The sequence below is a fragment of the Pseudonaja textilis genome, chromosome 3, assembly GCF_049901715.1.
Source record: "Pseudonaja textilis isolate UNSWEBS1 chromosome 3, rPseTex1.2, whole genome shotgun sequence".
In the NCBI taxonomy this organism is placed as follows: Eukaryota; Metazoa; Chordata; class Lepidosauria; order Squamata; family Elapidae; genus Pseudonaja; species Pseudonaja textilis.
In genome coordinates, this window is record NC_141992.1 from 35,121,724 (window position 1) to 35,146,096 (window position 24,373).

The following is a 24,373-nucleotide window of genomic DNA, read 5'->3' on the forward strand; positions in this document are numbered from 1 at the left end:
ACTACAATCACAACTATAACCAAAAATAACCACCAAACCACAGCCACAAATAATCACTATCCCGTCAAATAATACCCCAAATTATATCCCCTTACTCATCAGAGACAACATGGAACGTGATCAGAAACATCCAAATGCCATTTTATTTGGTCTTGAAGACATCAACGAATCAGATGATATCACCAAAGTTCGCAACAACATAAGCGACTCCAATACAACAAACATCTCTCCTGAAGATACCATTGAAATAACCAGAGATGGCCCTGAGTTCAAATACAATGATGGCTCAGTGGCCCCAAGATTTTGAAGGCAATAGTGAAGCATGGTGGAGATTCCTTGCAAGTTTGGGCTGCATTTCTGCAAATGGAATTCAACATTTGGTCAGGATCATGTTATCAGGGAGGCCTGTGATTAGCTTCACATTTATTCTTCAGAAGGATAATGACAGTCAATGTCATTAAGAACTATCGTCAGTATAAAGAACAAGAAGTCCTGGAAGTGATGGTTTAGCCCTCACAGAGCCCATCATCGAGTCTGTTTGGAATTATTGATCTCAACATTGAGTCTGTTTGGAATTATATGAAGGAATAGAAGTATTTGAGGTAGCCTACATCCATAGAAGATCTGTGGTTCTCCAACATGTTTGGAACAACTTGAAGGAACCTTGCCAAGTTCTTTCAGAAACTATGTGCAAGTGTACCTGGAAGAACTGATGCTGTTTTGAAGGCAAAGATTGGTCACCCCAATTATTGATTTGATTTGGATTTCTCTTCTGTACATTTTCTTTCCATTTTGTTAATTGATTAAAAAAAACCTAATACATCTATTTCTGAAAGTCATTCTTAATTTACAGCATTTTTGCACAACTACCAAAAACTTTTCGCATAGTACTTTTTTATACTGTTCATATGCTTATATAACATTCAATGCAATATATAAGTGTCATTTTATATGAAAATTGTCATGCTCCTGGTGGAGACTGACTCTGAGGGAGAGAAGGAACAGCTGACAGGGAGTGGAAGTGTGGCTCCGGAGATTGTGGAGGAGGCTGGGGAAGGGCAGAGGCCGGCTGGGCAGTCAGAGGAGGACCCAGGCCATCCCCTCTCCATCCTAGGGCATGCAGGGAGGAGAGGATAAGGGAGAGATGTGGTCTACTTGGGAGGAGAGGGCCTTGATCCTCTTCATGGGCTGCAGCTGTGACAACTGGATAAGAGGACGGACATGCATACAAGTGAGTGCTGGAAATAAAGCGTGGAAATATCTCTAGTTTATTGTTCCTCTCTGAGTTTGGCATCCTTCCCAGTGTGTGTTCTGATATCTGTGGATGTCTTCCAGCCCTTATCTTGCCTGGTTTTTGTTGTTTTTTACTCTTTATAATTTAAATGGCATTTCCTCCTTCTTGTAACTGCTTGTGTGGGAGTTTTTTGTCTCCAGTCAAAGATATTTGGAGCTTGGATAACGATATGAAATATAATTGGATACCACCAGCATACCTTGGAGGCAGATGATTTCACCTGATGGCTTTACGTTCCAGTATAATAGGTCTTATATTCCCGCAGTGGTTTGTGACACCAGAGAACCACATGACTATCAGGCATGAGCTGACCATGATAAGGGGACTATGAAAGCTCCAATTCCAGATCACATTACCAGAGAGGATATTCTTGCTGAAATATGTTGGGGAAGTATATAAGGCACTCCTCTCTGAAGACACCGCTTCATGTTGGCCGATGCTGCTTATTTGAAGATTGTCATGTGGTGAGCCAGAAGGTGTCGATTGTTTTAAAATCCTTATTTACATCAGATTCTGGATACGGTATTGTATTGTCACTGAATTTAGGTTCTTTCACATTAGATGCAATCCTTTTATTTTTTGATAATACAAGATTGATAACCTGATTAGTTATGGTATTATCTGTAATTGAGCTAATTAGTTCTGAAGTTTGTTTTTGGACATTTGTGCTTTGTTGCTTGCTAGGCTTGAGTGTTGATAAAATATTAGCTTCCTTTTTAGTCAGTAAATACACCTTTCCGTTGCACATTACTAGAGCATTGTCTTTTATAGAAGGCATTTTTGCATGACTTTCATGGAGGCTGCTAGAACAAATAGGCAAGATACTGGTAGAATTGTTTTCAGTATTTTTCATATCAGTCAATGTTTTTAAGAGCTTAGATGCCACTTTGTTAGATGATTTTACAGGGACAAGGTAGGATGTTGATGACTGGATTTTCTTGAACAAGTCATTTGATAGGTCTCATCTTATTTTCCACACTACCCAAGGTTGATACTTGCATAGCAGAGCTATTGACAACCTTCTGTGGTGTTGCCAGTAATAAAGAACTAGATTCTTCTTCCACTGATTTTGTTTCCAATGATTCTGAAGCAGGCATTTTTACTGTATTTACTGGTGATGCAGAGATGGTTGGTGCATTGGTATTTTCACCTGTCCCTGAAGTATTTGAGGCTGTAGCTATAGCCAGGATTTTGTCCTGAATTACTGGTGACAAAACAGAAACTGAAAGAGTTTTAACTTTAGCATGAGCAGGTATTTGAAGATGTTGGCCAGAAGGTAACATTGGCAGTTTCATGGAAAGTGGAATATTTTCTATTTTCACAACTGCTGTGCTTGTGTACAAACAAACTGGTACAACAGATTTCTGCAAGGATGATCTATCAGCTGAATAACTACTCTGAATGCCAAAAACTGTTGATGTAATTGGATTTTGTTTTACAACAAAAGTTGCATTAACTTGTTCTAATTGATTTAAAGGCTTCGATAAAATTAAACGACTGGGTGCAATGGTCTTTAATTTAGAGATTTTAGCAGCAGTAGATGTAACAGTACTTGCAAATGAAGGCTTCACATAATCATGAACAGATAGTGAAACGTTTCCTTTAACAGCATGAGACACAACTGGAGACTGAACCAGAGGCTTCAAGTTATTTAAAGGTTTAGAAGCTGGAAGCAATTTCAAAACTTTTTTTCCATCCAACCCAGTCATTTTAACTACTCGATATACACAATCTGTAATACTTAAAGAGAAATATATATATAATCCATTACTCTTATAAGAAGCTATTTTCAAATAAATATTTTGACTTTGATTTTGTGAGTATAATCAATATTATTCTACTTTAAGTGGGATTTTTTCTAAATTTCAAAATTTAGAGTACCATAAACAGCCTTTTAATGATCACTTACAGAAGAAAAATCCATCCATTCCATCTACTGCAGGGGTGTCAAACTCATGTCATTACAGCAGCAGCATGTGAGGTATCAGGACTTTTCCCCCCTTCACTAAACTGGGCAGGGCCGGGGCCAGCACATGACACATCCGCAGGCCATGAATTTGACACGCCTGATCTACTATGTTAGATAAAAATGTAACTTAATGCAACTAAAGCATTAAAATGTAATTTAAACACTAATATTGAAGATAAAATGAAGGCACTCTCACACTGGTGATTATATCACTTCTCCATTCCTCCAGCCAACAGCAGTTCTGTTAAATTGTTACCTTTTTTTGCTTTTTAAATAGGTCCTAAAATCTTATCATATTCTTTGAACAAATGAATTAAAAAATTTTTTTAGCTAGAAGGTAGAAGAGAAACAGAACCTACCTGTTCTAGATAGAATAATAAAGGTGGAATCATTTGAAGCAATGGGATATACATGGAATGGAATTGATTGATTATTCAATCAATCAGGCAATAGAAAGTCTAGGGTTATTTTCTCCAACATAATAGAAATGCTTTCAAATTTAGAGTATTGTTTTCATTCCTTGAGATCACAAACTGGGACCAGGCACACATTGTAAGCATATAATGAAACAAATTTTTATCTATCCATCTATCCATCCCTGACAGCTGTGTTAAAACATTTGACATTCAAAACTCTGCAGATCTACTTAATAGTACTACCAGTACCACCAGTATGTTCAGATCTGCTGAAACCACATCACTTTTGCCACTCTTTGCCTACTAAGCATTCAGGAAGATACAAATGGCAGCCCTTCCCCCAACCACTTCACCATTCAATGAATATCTAAGGCAGAGGTTTTCAAACTTGACAGCTTTAAGACTTGTGGACTTCAACTCCCAGAGTTCCTCCTCCAGTCATGGTAGCTCAGGAATTTTGGGAGTTGAAGTCCACAAGTCTTAAAGCTGTCAAGTTTGAAGACCAAGGGGGACACGTTCAACAGAAAAAAGAAGAGACACCGTGTTGGCTTTGGCCATGTTCCTCAAGAATCAGCAAGGAGCTTCTACAGTAGAGGGCCAGCGAGGGAGCAGCAACTATGGGGCATCCTGGGAGTTAAGCCACAAGGGCCGGGTACAACTGCGGAGCTGTTTAGAGACAGTGGAGCCCTCCGTCTTCGCAACCAAGCTGATGTGTTCAGGTACCACGTCGCCCCCCTTTCCCTGCGTAAGCAGAGAGCTGGGAAGGAAAATATCCCTCAATACTCACTGTGATGGGTTCCTTAATTAAGGAGCGCCATTTTACTATTTTTATAGCCATTTGGGGGAAGGGAGGTGAGTTAGCAAGAAGGATATCCGGATTGATTTGAGTATTTCCTGTTTGGGAGAAAAAAAGGGAAATTAGAACTCTTGTCTGATTTTGATCATGATGCTACTTTTTCAGTTTGGCAGGTTCCATTAATTGTTGCCTTAAAATATTTATGTATACATTTCTATTAATAGTTTTTAATTCAACTGAAAGAATAAATCCTTAACTTTTGGAAAAATTACATAATTGTCACAGTAGGAATTAAATATATATTCTAAAATTCAACACATCAATTTTAGCTTTAGCAGGCTATATTCATTAGAATTTACATTCTACATCCACGCACATCCCTTAGGTATGAAATCCAGTTGGGTGACTTTGAGCCAGTCACTCTCTTAGCCCAACCCACCTCACAAGGTTGTTGTGGGGAAAATAGATGGTGAGACTCTGGAAAGAGTGCAAAGAAAAGCAACAAAATGATTAGGGGGCTGGAGGCTAAAATGTATGAAGAATGGTTACAGAATTTGCATATGTCTAGTCTAATGATAAGTAGGTGGGGGGCATGATAGCACTATTCCAATATTTGAGGGGCTCCTTCAAAGACTTTGTGTGTGTGTGTGTGTGTGTATCAAAACTATTTTCCAAAGCACCAAAATCCAAGAAGAAACAATAGTTGGAAACTAACCAAGGAGAGAAGCAATCTAAGGAGAAACTTCCTAAAGGTGAGAGCAATTAACCAATGAAAAAGCTTGCCTTCAGAAGTTGCGGGTGCTCCATCATAGGCGGCTTTCAAAGAGCCCAGGTAATCATTTGTTTGAAATGATGTAGGGTCTCCTGCAAGGGGTTGGACTAGAAGGCCTCTGAGGTACCTTCCAGTTATGTTCTAGGTTGATTGATTGGCCTACTCATTAGAAAAACAAAACACAAATATGGTGGACGCAGAAGCTATGGAGTTCTGATCTTCCTTTCAGCCAAAACAGCACTGCAGTAGAGATGCTCAACCCAATAACTGAAGGTGGCAGTCCCACAATAATTTTGTCAGACCAACCGAAACCCAGTAGATTGCCAATCTCAACTACATCTTAAGTCATCTCCATCAAATTTATCTTTTCCTCATAGAACATTTCTCACCACTTTCACATTGGATTATCTAATATCTTGGACTAGTTTAGCAGCAGACTGATGAAACCATGAGGACTTGTTCTTAGCCAATAGTGAAGCAGGAACTTTTCATGCCAGAACAAGGAAATTGTTCAGATGGGCTCTTAGTAATTTAGGGCCACCTAAGGTTGTTGTCAGAATAAGAGGAAAGATATGGATATACAGGTAGGTTTCGTTTAGTGTTGATACTGAATCTTATGAAATAGTCACATTATTCAAAGTCACACTATTTGAAGTGATATTTATGTGGAAAAGAAGGCAATTGGCTGCAGCTTGATGGAAACAGACAAAAAATTAAACATAAAAATGCATATTTATTAATGAAATGTAATAGTAAAAGATTAAAATACAACTTTAATGTATTTTTAATAAAGTCACTATTACAGAAAACAAAATATTCCATATATAATTACTAAAGGTAAGCTTACCCTGACAAAAGCATTATTTATTGCATTTCAAAATATTTTATAAATACATATTTTATTTATATAAATGAAGTTAAGCGAAGTATTTTTTAATCAAAACAATCAATTTCACCATCTTTGCCAACTCTACTTAGCTTCATCATCCATTGTTGCATTTTAAGAATCTGTGAATCCTTTCATCTCTGCACATAAAGAAGTCTCACTACTGTTATACATAAAAAGGGAGTTCCATATATTTTTGCATGTTTATTCATCAAATCTAAAAGAATATCTGGTTTCAGTTATAAATTTAGTTTGAAAATACTCTGAATTAAAATACATATCTGACCCCAATATTTCATAGCTTTCCATCAACTATGATAAAAAGTATCTTTGCACAAAAGTCTAGTTTGGAGAATACATCTTATTTGGTTGGGCTCATGATCCCTACTGAATGACTTGAATTATTATTGGATAAATTATTGAATTAAAAGTTGCCAGTAGCCGTTGCCCCACCTTGATGGTGAAAACCACAAACAAGCCCACAAAACCTTTCCTTCCTAGTAACTTATAGTAGAGCGCCGATTGTCATTTTGTCATTCAACCATCGTTGTGCGAATATAACAGCAACTAAGACAGACGTTTAAATTAGCAGAGTGATGGCTGCGTGAGGATAGTTGTAAAGCATTAGACAAGGATATATAAGTTTATTTGTTATGCCCCGTCCCGGAAACCTTAACCAAGTGACGAGATCCTCCTGGGCTGGAACTGCTAGAATTCCTGAGGCGGGAACCATTTTTTGTAATAGCCAATCGGCATAGAGTCAGATCTTGAAGGGCATTTTTTTCACCCGGTCACATTGCAGGCTGTTAGACGTCTTGGCTCCTGCTGGTTGAGAACTTGTGGCGCGCTTTCCGAAATTTCCTCTCAGTTTGGCCTTCAGAGCTCAGCGGAGCCTTTTCTGGGCTGCTAAAGGAAGACATTCTGTCTTCGGTTCTCGGGCTCCTGCCGTCTCCCAGAGGCGAAAAAGGAGCGAGGCCGACTCCTTCCCTACGTAGGAGAAAGCTTTGCTTTCCAGGATTGTATTCCCGGTGCTCTGAGGCAAGGCTTGAGTGCACAGGTCCTGAGAGGGTTCGTGGCGGAGGAAGGTGGGAAGGAAAACGACCGTAGTTTACGGTATGTATGTTAAAACCTTTACGTTATTATTAAATTGCTGCTCCCTCTTTGTTAGACAGAATGCCTTCGTGAGCTCTTCGTGTGTGTAATATAATATAATGCGATATAATATACGTGGCTATATGCATAATTTTGTATTTATTTTGACGTGTTTATGTAGTGTATATTGGAGGTGGTGTCCTTTTGACAGTTCTATGCAACGAAGTTTTATTTTAATGTATGCTAATTATTCCAAGTGTGTGTGGGGAGGATGGTAATCTCGCTTATTAAACCCAGGTTACTGCTTGGGACAACAGTTAAGCTCTCCTGGTCCCCCATTTACTTGGGCAGACACATTGGGGAAATAGGAAAAGGGAGGGCACTAGCCCTAACCTTGAAGACTTGATCAATCAAAGGACTTCCCTAATATGCTGCTGTTCATAAGTATAGGATTACAGGTTCCATCATTTCCAAACTTCGAAGTCACGAAGTAGGCCTCTTCGAGTTGCTTCACTTAACATTTATTTGTTTTACCATTTTAATAATTTACCTAACAGAAGAGACTCTGGGCAGGAAAAAAGGTGCCACAGTTTCACATCTGGAACATCTACTTTTCTGTATCTTATCCAAGGCCAGTTAAGAGGGTTAACTTAGTATGCTAATCAGGAGAAATTATTTTGATAGTTTATCCATGAATTTATTATGAAGTGGATTAGTATTTTCAGATAAAAATATTTTAATTGTCCTGTACATCCTGTCTCTCTTTAAATAATCTACTTATACAATGATATAATTATTAAGGAGTATTGCAAGATTTGTGAAATTGCAGTTGGGAGGGTTAGGTTAGTCAATAGCTAAAAATCAGAAAGATTCTGATAGTACTTTTCAAGAGTAATACATTTTATTGTAAGGCGTATAAGCTTTTGTGAGATGTAACTTCTGAATAAGTGAACTGCTCATGAAAGTTTATGCCTTATATTAAAATGTATGATTTGAGGAAGATTAATGGGAACTGAAAAGAAAGGCACTAAATGATGTAGAGTTTTTGTTTATGTCATTGCAGTGCAATGCAAAGGGCTTCACGGCTGAAGAGAGAACTGCAGTTACTGGCCACAGAGCCACCCCCAGGAATCACCTGCTGGCAGAATGGAAATCACATAAATGATCTTCGAGCACGTATGTATATACTGCAAATACAAATATATATACACAAAATATTAGATTCTAATATTATAGAATAGGTGTATAGGTTGCAGTTGCAATCGTTGTTTAATGTATGTTGCTTACAAGTCTTATTTTTTACAGTTCTAGCTTTATACAGTGTATTTCCTTTCATGCTTTTTAGACTCATACAGCCTAGATTGCAAGGATTGAAAGGGACCTTGGGAGTAATCTGGTCAAACACCCTGTCCAGTGCAGAATCTATTACAATGGGCATCCTCAATGGATGGATGACCATCTAGTCTCCAGCAAAAGAGTCCATCGCTTTTTATAGCAGCCTGTTCCATTGTTAACTTTTACCATTAGGACTTTTTTAATGCTCAAATGAAGCCTGTGTAATTTAAATTTACTGTTTCATGTCATGTCTTTGGCAACAACTCTGGATAATTCTGTTCTTCTAAATGATAGCCCTTTAGATATTTGAAAACAGCTGTTATGTTTGTTCATAATCTTCTCCAGGCCAAAGATACCTAAAACCTGCCAATTTTTCCCATAAGTTTTTTCTTTCTGAATTCTTATCTTAGTGACTGTCCTCTGTACTCTCAATGTACTTTGCCAGTGGTATGCCTAATATCCAGTGCCACAACTGGATGCAATATTGTAGATATGGAACCATAACTTCTCTTGATCGTAAGTTTATGTTGCTGTGGCCTATGAATGCTTTTGCTTTTTTGCAGTGCATCACATTGTTTACTGAAGTTCAGTTTGTGGTGTACCAAGACATTCAAATTATTTTTTTCATATAATGCTGCCCAGTATAGCCTATGCCTTTGATTTTTAAAATCTAAATGTAGAAGTTTGCAGTATCCCAACTGAAATTCATCTTAATAGTTTCTATGTATTTCAGCTGTCAAAATCCTTTTGAACTGCAATCCTGCCCTATAAGACATGAGCTATCCCTCTAATCTTTTGGTCATCTGTGATAAACATATTTTACAACCCCTTATCTTGGTCACTTATATAACTGAAATTCTCTGTGTGTATCCCTTGAAAAAATGTACAAATTATTATACCAAATTACTTTGCAAGAAAATAGGGCATCATATAATCTATCTCAAACATTACAGTTGTTAAGACGTACAATCTCTATATTTTGTGCTATTAAATTAAAAATTGAAACCAAATATCTGGTTTAGGTATCCATATATGTAAGTCTTATTTATTTTAAATTAAACCTAAATTTCTTTGGGAGTAGATTCCATTGATTATATTTCAACATCTGTGCTCACTTCGGCAGCACATATACTAAAATTGGAACGATGCAGAATATATTTCAACATAGGATGGAAATATCTAGTGATTCCAGGACCAAGTGAGAATAAATATTGGGCAAAATAATTTTTTGCTTGAAATGAAAGAATATGTACTTTGGTAAAATAATACATATTTGTAATTTGAAAGTGAGCACATCATAGAGTTCTAATAGATGAGGGTAAAAAAGCTACCGTTCTCTAGTTTTAGGGTTTTTTGAATGATGATGATTATCAATTGACATTGACTATTGCCTTATCAGTCATTTAGAGGATTTATAAATGTGACTAAATGAATTTCATAAATTATGATTTTGAATTATGCAGTTAATTATATTTTTATATATTTTCTTATTTTGCATAATTTATTCTTCTTTCCCCTTGAGTAACTTTCAGGGCCTGCTTTGCTAGAAAGATTGTTATGTCTTTGGAATTGACTCCAAAAGGGTAGTATAAAACATATGACAAAAATACAGAGCCTGATTGTTTTGTAAAGCCATTGCATCTGTTGTGTATGCCACTATAAAGAATCTTTTTGCAATTAAATTAAGGCAAAACACAATCTTAAAGCTTATGCTTACATATCTTTAAACTTTATTGTTATGTCCTGAGAACTCTAGGAGTTCTCACTCAGGTCCACTCACTTTGTGTGGGCGTTCTTCCCCCTTTCCTCATTGGTTGGTTCTCCCCAGCAGCCAGCTATAAAAGCAGGCTGCGGGGTCCAACCAGTCGCTGATTGCTGTGAGCCAGTTCCAGGCGTGGCAAGCACGGTCAGCCCTTTATTGTTATAATAAAGTATTGTTGCACTCATGCTCTGGTTCAGCCTCTCATTGCTCAAACTTAACACTGGCGACGAGGATGGGATGGCTACCAGAAGCACCATGCAACCGCTGAGTCACTAGCCGCCGATCCGCAGCCCAGAGAGAGCGATCGGCCGGCGATAAGAGAAACGCTGATCCGCAGCCAGAGAGAGCGGTCAGCCAACAAAAAGAGCAAACAAAAAGAGCAAACGCTGATCCGCTGACAGAGAAAGCGGCCAGCAAGCGATAAGAAGCAAACGCTGATCCGCAGCCAGAGAGAGCGGTCAGAATCGAAAGTTAGAAGCGTCTGTAGCCGCTTGTTAGCCCAGCTACAGGGAAAGTGAAGCGCTGCGAGCCGCAGCCGCTCAGTATCAGGCGCGAAATTCAAACGGTTGTCATTTGAATTTCAAACCTAAAAGGTACAGCACAGCGCTGTAGCCAGTCACTGACGCCCACTCAGGCGCGAATCCAAGCGCCATCAACGGCTAACAGCCAAACGTGGTTAACCCAGAGAGAAAGAGAGGATTGCAAACAGCCTCTCCTGAGCTGAAATCACTTGCCCACCACGGGCACTAAAACATTGTCTGCTGCCCCAGAGAGATTTTTTCCTCAGGTTGTTCAACCGGTCCCAGCACCATGAGTTCCAATCCAGTCTTCCCGGCGTTCAAACCAGACGAGGAGAAGTGGGAATCGTATAAGAACCGCTTTAATCATTATATCGATGCAGTTGGCCTGGCGGATGCGGGAGAGCATCGGAAAAAATCGTATTTCCTAATCTACTGTGGAGCCACCGTCTACGATACTGCCGCAGCGCTCGTGGCTCCTCGTGAGTTGAAAAACGTTCCGTGGTCTGAGTTACTTGAAATTCTCACTAACCACTATTCCCCCAGGCCCTCACAGATTGCCAGGAGGTTCACCTTCTGTATGAGGAAGCAATCGAGCAAGGAGACCATCAATCAATATATGGCCGCTCTCAGAACAGCAGCACTGCATTGTGGGTTTGGAACCTACCTGGAGGACATGCTCCTCGATCAATTAGTCTGCGGGTCAAGGACCTCCACCTGCAAAGGCGCCTTCTCGCAAAAAAGACCTCAACCTCGCACAAGCAGTCGAGGAAGCCTTGGCAGCTGAGCTGGCAACAAACTCAGCCACCGAAATCCAGGGCCCAAGTGCCAAGCTGACATCACTCCCAGTCCACTCCGGAGGAGGTGGTAGCAGAGGAAACCATCAGTGATGAAAATCGAAGTCCACCGCCTATCCAACGACAGACGGCCGCAGGTAGGAGCCAAACAAGAAAACATCGGTCCACCCAAGCACATCACCCTGTGCCTAGCCTGTGGGGATCTCATCAGAGGGCCACCTGCAAGTTTAAAGGAGCCACCTGCAATAACTGCCATAAAGGGGACACATCGCGAGAGTCTGCCAAGCCCCCAAAGCGCAGCACAAAGGCACCCTCCTCGCACTCGGGACCACAGAGGCAAGTACTGAACTGTCGCACGCACCACCTTGCCAAGCACACTTGCCACACTGTTAGTAAAATTTCTCTCTCCGTTTCCCTAGAAGGTAAACCGTGCCGCATGGAGGTTGACACAGGGTCAGCGCTCTCAATTATCTCGTGGAACACCCTTAAGAGGCTCCAACCAAGCCTATCCACTAGCCGGCTCCAGAGATGCCAGTTTGGCCTGAAGGACTACCAGGGGCAGTCCTTCAGTCCTGTAATCGGCAGAGGCAAGTTTCTTGTCAGTTTTAGAGCTTTTAAAGGTCACCTACCTCTAGTGGTAGTTAACGGCAATCTACCCACCTTATTGGGGCTCGATTGGTTTCCCCATCTCGGCCTAGGGCTAACAGGAGTCCATGCTGTCTCAACCTCAGACACTGACTCCTTATTCGCTGATTACTCAGATGTATTCAGCGAAGAGCTGGGGTGTTATAACGGTACCCCCATCTCATTCTCAGTTGACCCCCAAGCAGTCCCAATCAGGCTAAAACCGCGTAGGGTCCCATTTGCTATTCGGCCAAAACTAGATGCGGAATTGGATAAACTATTAAAACAAGGGGTCATTGAGCCAACAGATTTCGCCAAGTGGGAGACGCCCATTGTCACACCCTCAAAAAAGATGGTAGCCTGAGAATTTGCTCGGACTACAAGACGACAATCAATAAATTTCTACAAGTTAGCGCTTATCCTGTGCCCGTCATCCAGCACTTATTACACACATTCGAACCAGGCAGCATTTTTGCTAAATTGGACATGTCTCAAGCATATCAGCAGTTCCCTGTAGATAACCAAACAGCGGAACTCCAGACAATTGTCACTCACAGGGGTGCCTTCCGATGCAAGCGTCTCCAATTTGGCGTAAGTGTTGCCCCTGGTATTTTTCAATCCCTCATGGAGCGGATTTTGCAGGGCCTCCCTGGTGTAGTACCCTACTTGACGACATCTTAGTCTCGGCCAGGGACAGACCCCAACTCTTCCAAAGAGTTCGAGCTGTGTTAGAGAGGTTCAGACAGCATGGCCTCAAGTTGAAAAAAGAAAAATGTGCCATTGCCACTAGACAGGTGGACTTTCTGGGTTATAAAATTGACGCCTCTGGCATTCACCCCCTGGAGTCCAAGGTTAAGGCAATCCACAAGGCACCCACTCCAACCTCCAAAACTGAACTACAGGCCTTCTTGGGGCTATTGAACTTTTACGCATCCTTTTTGCCCCATAAAGCATCAGTAGCTGAACCCCTACACAGATTACTGGATAAAAAGTCACCCTGGCACTGGGGGCACAAAGAAGACCATGCCTTTCACGCCGTCAAATCACTACTCACGTCAGAGGCGGTACTTATTCAATTCGACCCTAACCTCCCTCTAGTACTGGCATTAGACGCCTCCCCTTTTGGAATTGGGGCGGTACTCAGTCACAGGCTTCCCAATGGCGCCGAGGCTCCCATCGCCTTTTTTCTCAAGGACGCTCTCTGCTACGGAGCGCAATTACAGCCAGATCGATAAGGAAGCCCTAGCAGCTGTTGCAGCCGTGAAAAAATTTCACGAATTCCTTTTTGGCCATTTTTTCGAGCTGGTCACGGACCACAAACCTCTCCTGGGCCTACTAGCCGGGGACAAGCAGACCCCTCAAGTCCTCTCCCCTAGGATGACAAGATGGACTCTCTTCCTAGCAGCTTACTCCTACAGACTTATACACCGCCCGGGTAAAACACTGTCCCACGCTGACGCACTCAGTCGCTGCCCCTTGCCTGCCCCGGCTGAAGACCCTGCTCCTGTCCACGCTATTTTCGAGATCACCCAGTTGGACCTACCCATCACTGCCCTGGACATTGCTGCTAAAACCAAGGCAGACCAAACACTCGCCCAGGTGCTCGACTGGGTGAGGAGGGGGTGGCCGGGTGGCAATGTTGATAACAAATTCACACCTTTTAAGACTCGCATGCAGGAATTGTCAAGTCTGCAGGGCTGTCTACTATGGGGCACTCGAGTGGTCATCCCGGCCTCACTGCGTACCCGAGTTCTGGAAGCATTGCACGAGGGACATCCTGGCATCGTGAGAATGAAGGCTTAAGCACGCAGCTACGTGTGGTGGCCGGGTCTAGACGAGGACATTGTCAATTGGGTAAGTTCCTGCAGCATTTGCCAGGAATCCCGTCCTGCTCCCCCCATTGCCACCCCTACTAGATGGGAAAGCGCCAGCGCCTTGGTCCAGAATTCACATCGACCTGGCCGGCCCTCTGCATGGGAAGATGTTCCTAGTGGTCGTGGACGCCTATTCCAAATGGATTGGACGTAGCACAGCTATCCACGACCACCACACTAGCAATCACCAACGTGTTAACACGCCTGTTCGTAACGCACGGGCTACCCGACTCCATTGTCACCGATAATGGCCCACAGTTCGCATCGACTGAGTTCAGCCGTTTCGCGGCCAACCTGGGTATCCGCCACATTTTCACAGCCCCATTTCATCCTGCCAGTAATGGATTGGCTGAAAGGGCCGTCAGGACCACTAAAGAAGCCCTGGCAAGGTTCAACAAAGATGACTGGCACCACAAACTCTCGCGGTTCCTGATGAGCCAGCACTCAACTCCTTGTTCAGTCACCAATAAGTCCCCAGCTGAGCTCCTGATGGGCAGGCGTCTGAGGACTGTATTGGACAGACTACACACACAGTACTGCCTGACTCTCCCCTCGCTTCCACATCGGGGTTAGACATTTTATCTTACAGGAGCCAGTTTTTGCGAGGAACTTCGCTGGAGACCCCTGTGGATCCCGGCGAGATCGTAGCCATCACCGGGCCGCGGTCGTATCGGGTCAGACTGGAGGATGGCGCGTCTGGAGAAGGCACATAGACCAACTGCGTAGACGCCTCAGCACCAGCGCCAGCAGGGACCCAGAGGCACAAGGCGAGGGGAGGCTTCATCCTCAGCCTCACATCCACATCACGCCCGGCGATCAGTTCACACCTACAGCCGGTCCCGAAAGCCCGAACACAGACAGCGGCGCCCAGACAGTTGACCAGCCCGATCCAGTCTACAGGAGCACACCCCAGTGATCAACCCTCACGAGCCCGGGCAGGCCCAAACCGAGGGCACACTGGGGACACTTTGCCGACTCTGCCTTCCCAGGCAGACCCCGGACGGACAGACGATGTTCCAGAGCTACGCCGTTCCGGGCGCCAACATAAACCTCCTGCCTACCTCAAAGACTATGCATGTTTGCATCTGGGGGGAAGGGGTGTTATGTCCTGAGAACTCTAGGAGTTCTCACTCAGGTCCACTCACTTTGTGTGGGCGTTCTTCCCCGTTTCCTCATTGGTTGGTTCCCCCCAGCAGCCAGCTATAAAAGCAGGCTGCGGGGTCCAACCAGTCGCTGATTGCTGCGAGCCAGTTCCAGGCGTGGCAAGCACGGTCAGCCCTTTATTGTTATAATAAAGTATTGTTGCACTCATGCTCTGGTTCAGCCTCTCATTGCTCAAACTTAACATTTATATTATCAGATTTCTCTATTTAGCATTAGCTAATATACTATAACAATAGTATATTTACAAAATGTATAAACAACTTAAAATGTATTTAAAAATAACTCAATCTTAAAACTGAAAAATTAAGCAGCTGTCATAATTTACTTATAATTTCAGAAAGAAGTTAAACTTTAATAATTAAACCAGTCACACATGGCTGTTTTTTGAGATTTCATTTTCTGTAGGTTTCAATCCTTTTTAGAAAAGAACATTTATTCTGTTTATCCTGGATCTATTGATACTTAAGAAATTTGTGCCTATATGATTTTTTTCCTATTCTGGTTCGCCTCTCCCGCCCCTGCCCATACATTTGTCTTCAGAATAAAGAAACCCACTTTGCTAATGTAGAAGAAAGATGTATGTCTGTATGTATATGCAAAAGATAGAAAATAATTGATCATTTTATAATAGGAAATAGAAAACTTACTCCTTTTTCAAGTAGTTGTTGTAGTTCCTATTGCTTTTTTTCTTAGCCAGAAACCCTGTACTTGAAATTGTGGAAATCAACTGTTAAATGTGTCCTAATTTACTTTCCAACTTTGAATCATCAGTCATTATCAGACTCTTTGAATAATCAGTAATTATCAGACTGACTAGGACTCTTTGTTCCTAGTCTGCTCAATTTGTTGAATAGAACAGATGTTAAAGACATTACTATACTATTGTCAGTTCTTAGATCTAACATTGATTTTACAGTAGGCGCAACAATTATTTAAAGAGGTCAGTGTTGACACCATTTATATCTCTTTCTTTTAGAAATACTAGGATGTACAAATACCCCATATGAAAAAGGAGTTTTTGCCTTGGAAGTAATTGTCCCTGAAAGGTAAATTTTGAATCTGAGGTTTTGAAATTTAAAATAAATGGCTATATAAAATGGGCATATTAACTATGAATCTTCAAAAGATTGGAATAGGAACCAGAAAGTTGTCAATGAACTTCTTTGTAGTAAATTCAGTAACAAGTAATTGGAATGTATAACTTGAAAAATGACTTGGGAATAAAGAACAGATTGTAACCCGTTAAAAAGTTTTCCTTTTCTAATAATGAGAACTATTTCTGAAATAGGTATCCATTTGAACCTCCAAAAATGTGCTTTCTTACTCCCATTTACCATCCCAACATTGACTCAGCTGGAAGAATTTGCCTGGATGTTCTTAGATTACCACCCAAGGTAATGCACTGCATTGCTTCTATTATAAGTTGCAGTTCTATTATCCTTAATAGAATAGAATAGAATACTTTATTGGCCAAGTCTGATTGGACTCACAAGGAATTTGTCTTGGTGTAAATGCTCTCGGTATACATAAAAGAAAAGATACATTCGTTAAGAATCAAGAATCATAACGTACAACACTCAATGATAGTCATAGGGTACAAAGAGCAATCAAATTATACTAGGAAACAGTCAATATAAATCATAAGGATACAAGCAACAAAATTACAGTCCTACAATCACAAGTGGGAGGGGATGGGTAATAAGGAGTGATGAGAAGATTAACAGTAATAGTAGTGCAGACTTTGTAATTATTGAACAGTGTTGAGGGAATTATTTGTTTAGCAGAGTGATGGCTTTCGGGAAAAACTGTTCTCGTATCTGGTTGTTCTGGTGTGCAGTGCTCTATACTGTCGTTTTGAGGGAAGGAGTTGAAACAGTTTATGTCCAGGATGTGAGGGGTCTGTAAATATTTTCACAGCCCTCTTTGCAATTCTATTATCCTTAAGAGAATGGCCCAGAAACATTAGTTTAAAAATCTCATTCTCCAAGGATGGTTTTACTGGGATGAAATTTATAACACACTGGAATAATGAATAGCAGGGATTGCACTCTTTTCTTCTACAACAGGACTTTAATTTTATCTGAAGGTCCATTATCTGAAATAGGCAGAAGAAAAAACCTTGAACAGGAGGAAGAATGCAGGATGCAGTCCCTGGCATGCAATTTGCTAGAAAGAGATCACTTGCTGGGTTTGTCCTGCTGAAGTAATTTTGTTGTAAAGCTTAGGAGCTTTTAGAATGCTATTTTATGTGTGAAGTGATATTTTTGCAATATGTTTATTTCAACATACACTTGAATTACTATTATTCATGGATATAGCATCCATGAATCTATGAATAACAGCCAGAACCATAAACCTAAAAACTAGAAAGTTACCAAATTTATGTACATCAAGGTGGACAGAACTTGCTTACTTCCATCCACCAGTAGTATATTAAGCTCAATGTATATTAAGCTGTTTAAGTGATTTCTAGGAGCCATTGAATATTGGAAAAGAAACTAGGGTGTACATAAACTTAACTGAGTAACTTAGGGCTGCATTAGAAAAAGTATATGCCTAACTGGTTAGAAGGTAAAGAAATGCATGTTCATTAAGAGATGAGATTACTCTGCAATCTTAACTGCAGACTATACTTGTATAACTTGGGAAGCAATTAAAACACTCAGTCTGCAATAATATTTAAAAAATCTTGGAGGATAATTTACTTTCTTCAATATATTTTTTCTTCTTACATGTAAGGGTGCTTGGAGGCCATCCTTGAACATTGCTACTTTGTTAACTTCCATCCAGATCCTCATGAATGAACCTAATCCAGATGACCCTCTCATGGCTGATATAGTAGGTTTCATTCTTTTATTTAATTGGAATATACTGTACTTTAGAAATTTAAATTGCCTGGTTTACAAGGAGATACTTTGTGAGTGCTTCATATTTATTTGCACAAATTCTTCATATAGAAAGTCAATGAATATAATTTATGGCGTAGCAAAACATGCTAATAGAATTTTTCAATGTTCATGCTACAAAATTCACATGTTACATGCAATATATAAACCATTAAGGCCTCTTTCAAAGTTTAGTCTTTATGTATATATAAGGTGAAGTATTCCATGCTGTCAGATGAATCTGCCATTAAATATGTTAAGATGAGAGGCCATAATTATCCTTCCCTCGCCCTTTTTTATTATGTCTAGTCTTCAGAATATAAATACAACAAGCAAGCATTTCTCAAAAATGCGAGACAATGGACAGAAAAATATGCAAGCCAGACAACAATGGTAAGAAATACATTACTTCTGTTACAAAAGAATGGGGTGTTGGTTAATTTTCACATGTGCAGTCTTGCTGTGAGTGAAATCTCAATTGCATAATTGCCTATCTTCCTGTAAATGACTTTGTGTAGTTGTAGTGTCCTGAATGTGCCATGGTGTGCATATCCTGGATTATATCTTTGCCAGAAAACGAAGTGTTTCCTGGGATGGCAGTATAAGAGGAGTTTGGGTTCCTTGCCAGGTTAGCATAACTCAAAATGACAAGGAAAAATCTAGAGTGTTTTCAACTGACAGCTTATTGTATTTAGTGCCTGATCTTATAAAACATGCCTTGGGTAAAAAGAATTTGGAATCTATTCTATTATAGTCATATTTTATTTGGAATTCTATTAAGTATGTGACTCAGTAACATGCATGTTTAATATATGAGGAAAATATAGGTAGTTCTTGGTTGGATTTTTTTGGTCAAGGCTTTTTTATTTTTAAATATACATCAATATTATTACATGGACAGTGTGGCATCTAAGTGCTATTCATATTGATACAAAAATATTATTGGTACAAATGAGAATTATTACATTAATGAAACTTACATAGTTCTAATGTTATTATACATATTTGTATCAGCACATAATCCTTCATTCTTCAGTTATTCAATATTTGCTACACCCTTCTAATAGTAATAACTTTATTCTTGAGCACCCTTTTTCAAAGTCTGGTTTCAACCTCTACCTTTTACTTTAAATGTGTTATGCAAAAATATGTATAACAATATTCCCCCTATTCCTAATCTCTCAATCTATTCTAATTCTTAATACAGCCAATCTTCTTGTTTTTAAAAAGGATCCTTTCTATCCGTCATCTCTCATCCTCCTAGAAGTTTTACTTCTTCTCTTTATAACATGCCTCCCATCTTAGGGCCCTTATCTACATCTTTCATATTCAGTCCAGCCCTTATTTCCATCTCCACTATTTTTTGCTGCCAGTCCACCCCAGAGTCTGCCAAATCCTCTGTCTTTTCCCCAAAAGTATCTTTCAATTTATTCAGTTCCATTTTTCTACCTCATAATATATATTCTCCTTTTATTATCTTGATTCATTATTCCTTGTTGCACATTTTCAGTCTTTCCAGTTATGTGGTGTAAATAAATCTCTTATCTCCCTGGAATTCCTCATCGTAGTATCATAGAGACTTTGGATCATCAACATAGTTTCTTTTTGAAGTGCCTCCAGTTCTTCCTGATGAGCCATCCTATCTTGTTTTAAAAAGTCCAAATATTACTCAGTGTTCTGTCAATAATCTGTCACCACTCAAAGATCTATTCTTTTTAACTTCCCAAAGCCAGCAAGTTATTTAATCTTAACATTGTTCATCAGGAGATACAATAGTTATAGTTCTTTATATCCCACAGTTAGTCAGTTCCATTTATACAGACCAGGGGTTTTTCCAAATAGCTCCTTAAGTCCACTCTTTAAATTGCTAGTTAGTATTCAAAAGTCATTCCATTAGATATTCTCCAGGTTTTCAAGGTTGATCCTCTGATGACCATACAGTAGATAAGTATAGAGCAGTAAGTAGTACAGCATGCCTCCAGTTGTTCTTTTTCCCCTTTCTTTATCAGAGTTTCCCAGGGTTTTTGTTATTTTCGGAGTATGACGTAGTATATATGCATTCACCAGTAGATGGCGCCTTCAGCTTAAAATGTAATGTTAAGGCTATTCTGCCAGTTATTTATTTCAAGTTGATTCAAAAAAATACTTAATAAACAGATATACAACATTTTAAAATGCCTATTCAAAGTCATGCCAGTAAAGTTTTTACATTCAATCTTTCTCTATTTTATAGCGTTTACTTATTTCCTGTTAGGGTGCAAATTCTCTCTGCCTCTCTTTGATCGCCGCTTAAAAGCATTCCAGAGAGCCTCTTTTCCCGGATTTATTTTCTTTTAGGGTCAAATCCTAGGCAAAAATTAAAAATCACCTCGCCCAGCTCCAAACACTGTCCACTTACACTGCTCCAGCACAGTCAGTTTCTTTGGTCGTCCCCAGCTTCTCGGCAGCCATAATGGCTGCCTCGTCTTCGTCAAAGAGGGAAAAACCCTGGGTCCAGCAAGAGAGCTTCTGCTCTCCGCGACCTGCAGGGTGCCCCTCCTGGGGGGCCCTCGGATGAAGAGGATTCGGTGTGGAGATGCAGAACCCCATTCCCCTCTTGATCTTGCAACAATGTCAAACTGGAAATCAGGTAGTTCTTGACTTATGACCATTGGTTCAGCAACTGTTAGGAATTACGATTTGTAAATTATACTTTAAAGCTGCTTCTTATCTCTTAATAGTTATCTGAAATTCATTATTTTAGGGAGTATATTTAACCAGTTATCTGAGAACAGTTTGATCCAGTTGGACTTGAGGAAGTAGACAAGGTCCTTGGGACTCTTAGGGCAGCTAGTTGTTATCTTAGGGCAGCTAGTTGTTTATTAGCCTTCCTGGTTAGTAAACATCTCCAGGAGGGTGACTTGCAGGTGGATCTGGGCAGTAATTAATACACTCCTGACCTCCCAGAAGACCCTAAAACCTGCTTGCTACATTGCAGGTGATTGACAGGAAGATTCTCATCCTGAGGCTGCCATCATCTTGGTTTTAACTTTTAATATTTTAATTTTAGTTGGATGGATGGATGAATGAATTCTGCTTCCTGATACAGTGAAACCTCAGGTTGCAACCACAGTCCGTTCCAGGAATATGGTTGCAACCCGATTTGGTCGTGCCCGGAAGCACGACTGACTGCAAATGTGTAGACACAAAAAAAAAATGGCGCGGAAGGGGAAATTGGCACGGAAAGGGAATCTTTCTGCACCAATTTTGTTCGCCACCTGATTTTTGAATCATGACCCAATTCAAAAATCAGGTGGATTTTTGGGTTGTCACCCTATTTGGTTGTGAACAAAAGCGTCCGCGATCTGAGGTTCCACTGTATAGGTGTCTGCTTTTTGCACTGAATGATTGTCATGTCTTGGTATACAATCCTTATATTCTTTATTCATCTTTCCCAGTACATTTCCTCATTTTCCTCACTTGAGGCAGTATAGTAGGATTTGGATAACAGGAAACTTTTGAATCATAGTTTAGAGAAGACTGGAACTGAATTACTATTGTTATTAAAACTTTTAACTGTATAGTACAGATAATGAACAAAAACTGAATAGCTAAAGCAAAAATGTTTTCTCTGTTCCAATAAACAAGGTATGCAGCCCCTCAGCTATATGTAGGTTCTGCATGATCCAAGTTCCAGATCAATGGGCATAAGGGACCAGGTTTAGTAGTTTAACTTTCCTTCCAAGGAAGTAGCAGCAACCTGTTGCATTTTTACTCCTTTTGCTTTTCTGAACAAAGGAAGAATTCGGGATTGAGAGTTGGAGAGTTGATGAAAAAGGTTAATTAGAGTACATGGACCTGAGAGTAAAACAACAGTGTAGAAATAATACACTGGTACACATGTATATATGTTTGAATATCTAAATATGTATATTCATATTTTGATATATCCAGTGTGGACTTTTAATTTAAGAGAATGCCTGTTTGCAAAGAGTATAAGGTAGCTTTTAGTACATAACAATAATGTGTTTTATTTGTGTACAAACTTACAAATATTGCTAGGGAGAAAAAAGTATTGTAGTTACACAGTTGAAACACCAGGAGGCACCTGGCCCTTAAAAATATAGTACTGCAATAGTTGTGCTTTTTTCTTCTAACTAAAGAAATTAAAATTTTATTTTTTGTATTTCAAACTGACATAAATGAAATACTAGGCTTGTAATTTCTAGAAGAAACTTTCTGTTTGTATTTCTTTTAAAGTGATATTTATTTCCAGAATTTCTTCTCAACTGGCCTTTGTGAGAATTGGAGTCATTGTAATAAAGATGCACAAAAAGTATTTAAAAACTTTTATGACTTGCAAAACATGGATTTCATATTGCGGGAGTATCAGAAAATAATTTATTCATTCTGGAGAGAAAATATAGTTCTGTGGGAGGAAACAATGAAGGAAAACTTTTTTTTCTCCTGCTGTTTGTGCTACTAAAATTGATAAATTGTAAAATAGAGTGCCTAAAGAATCTGCAGTGAGTTGCAAAAATATGTGTCAGTGTGTTTAAAGAGCAGAAAATTGATTCTGAAGTTCTAAGCTGGGAAGATTACATTCTTGCAAGATATGAATAAAGGTATTCATTCTTTGAAAGGTACTCTATTCTTTGGGACTAGAGAATGAAACACTATTTTCCCATCTCATTGTTTTTCTTTGATACTCTTTCAGCCTTTAGAAATCACCAATGAAGAGAATCACAAAAGCCAGGCTGAGCTCCCAAAAGATTCCAGTATTTTCCAGAAGAGGAAAGGAAGCAATATCAGTGGATTGTCCAAAAAATGTCGCTTAGAAACATAATGATTTCCTGCTATAGTATTTCAGTGGCTGTCACTGTTTGTTCTTAGTCTAATTTTCCATCCTTTAAATAGGCTTAATGCAATTGATGTACTGTTTATTCATTATGTAATTGTAGTCTTACTATATCAGTGGCATGATGTTCAGTATGGCATATGTCTGGGTTTTTTTAAATCTTCTTATATTATTTCTGTAACATACTTTACATAAAGAGTATATTCCACTGCACTTTACGTATATTTAGAATGAAACCAAGAATACATAATAATTTGAATTTGTTATGACTGATGTTATGAATGGATTGTAAACAGTTTCTTTTGATAGTTAAAAGGCTGTGTGGTTTCTTCATCTTCACTTGCTACAGTATGAATAAATATTAAAATGTATACATTTTACTGTTCTTCAGCTGTTTTGTAAGACACACTATTTTTGGCAAGCTACATATTCATCTGAACATTTCAAACTTTCAAGGTGAATCCATACATACATATACAGTATTTAATTTATAAGCATATTTTCATTAGTAGGAAAAATAGTTGTAGAATAGTTGATTAGACGGAGAAAGGAATTGTCAGAAAACCATATGAATGCTTGAAATTTACCTCATTAGGATATGGGGATTTTTCCCACCTGACTTAGCTTTCTTTCTAGCAGATCTATAGTATGTTTTATGTCAGTGATGGCTAACCTTTTGGGCTCCCGTGCCGAAAATAGTTTGCGCACTTGCATGCATGCGCTCACATGCCAGCACCCAGAAGGCAATGCACCCCACACATACCTGCACATGCGTGCACATGTGCCACGCATCTCTGCGCTTGCATGTGAGACCCCCACCCGCGTGCGCACCAGATACCCAACAATTGGCGAGCGGGCGGCAGCGCATGCGTAGTGGGGCTCTTCTGGGTAACCTCTCGCATGCCAGCAGAAGAAATTCCTATCATTTCTCATTTTATATAGTTTGGGAATCTAAATGTTTAATTTGCAGCTATATACCAATTTTAAAATCTTCAAGTGCTTAGATATAGATAAGGCACTAGAAGAATTTCATCTTAAATTTCTTTGCAGCTGCTTGATCTTAAGGGATGTTTATTTGCTTCTTTTTTTAAAAAAACACTGTAGTTAAGTGAATTATGTGGTCATTACGTGAATCTGGCTTCCCCCATTGACTTTGCTTGTTGGGAGCCAATAGGAAGATTATAATTGGTGATTACATGGCCCTGGGACAGGATACATGCCATTTGCCAAGCACCTGAGTTTTGATCATGTGACCATGGATATGCTGCAATGATTGTGTGACAACTAGTCCTAAGTCACTTTTCAGTGTCATTGTAACTTTGAATGGTAACTAAATGAATGGTTGTAAGTCT

General features: G+C 39.8%; 2 protein-coding genes across 4 annotated transcripts; one reads left to right on the forward strand and one right to left on the reverse strand.

The window, feature by feature from the left end:
- Positions 1-1,688: 1,688 nt before the first annotated feature.
- Positions 1,689-3,087, reverse strand: LRIF1 (ligand dependent nuclear receptor interacting factor 1). Its single transcript, XM_026725292.2, is given in 2 exon segments — positions 1,689-2,226; positions 2,228-3,087. Coding segments are annotated over 2 exon segments (1,251 nt in total). The 5' UTR covers positions 3,004-3,087; the 3' UTR covers positions 1,689-1,751.
- A 1,061-nt stretch (positions 3,088-4,148) lies between these two features.
- Positions 4,149-23,396, forward strand: UBE2T (ubiquitin conjugating enzyme E2 T). Of its 3 annotated transcripts, XM_087929263.1 has the most exons (8): positions 4,193-4,398; positions 6,936-7,246; positions 8,289-8,401; positions 16,276-16,345; positions 16,588-16,693; positions 18,039-18,137; positions 18,494-18,577; positions 22,881-23,396. In XM_087929263.1, the coding sequence occupies exons 3-8, from the start codon at positions 8,293-8,295 to the stop codon at positions 23,007-23,009; spliced, it is 597 nt and encodes a 198-aa protein (XP_087785389.1). In that variant the 5' UTR covers positions 4,193-4,398; positions 6,936-7,246; positions 8,289-8,292; the 3' UTR covers positions 23,010-23,396. The 3 variants fall into 3 exon arrangements, with proteins under 3 accessions (XP_087785390.1, XP_087785389.1, XP_087785391.1); XM_087929264.1 differs by lacking the exon at positions 6,936-7,246 and having other exon boundaries at positions 4,149-4,398; XM_087929265.1 differs by lacking the exon at positions 6,936-7,246 and having other exon boundaries at positions 4,213-4,531.
- Positions 23,397-24,373: the final 977 nt, after the last annotated feature.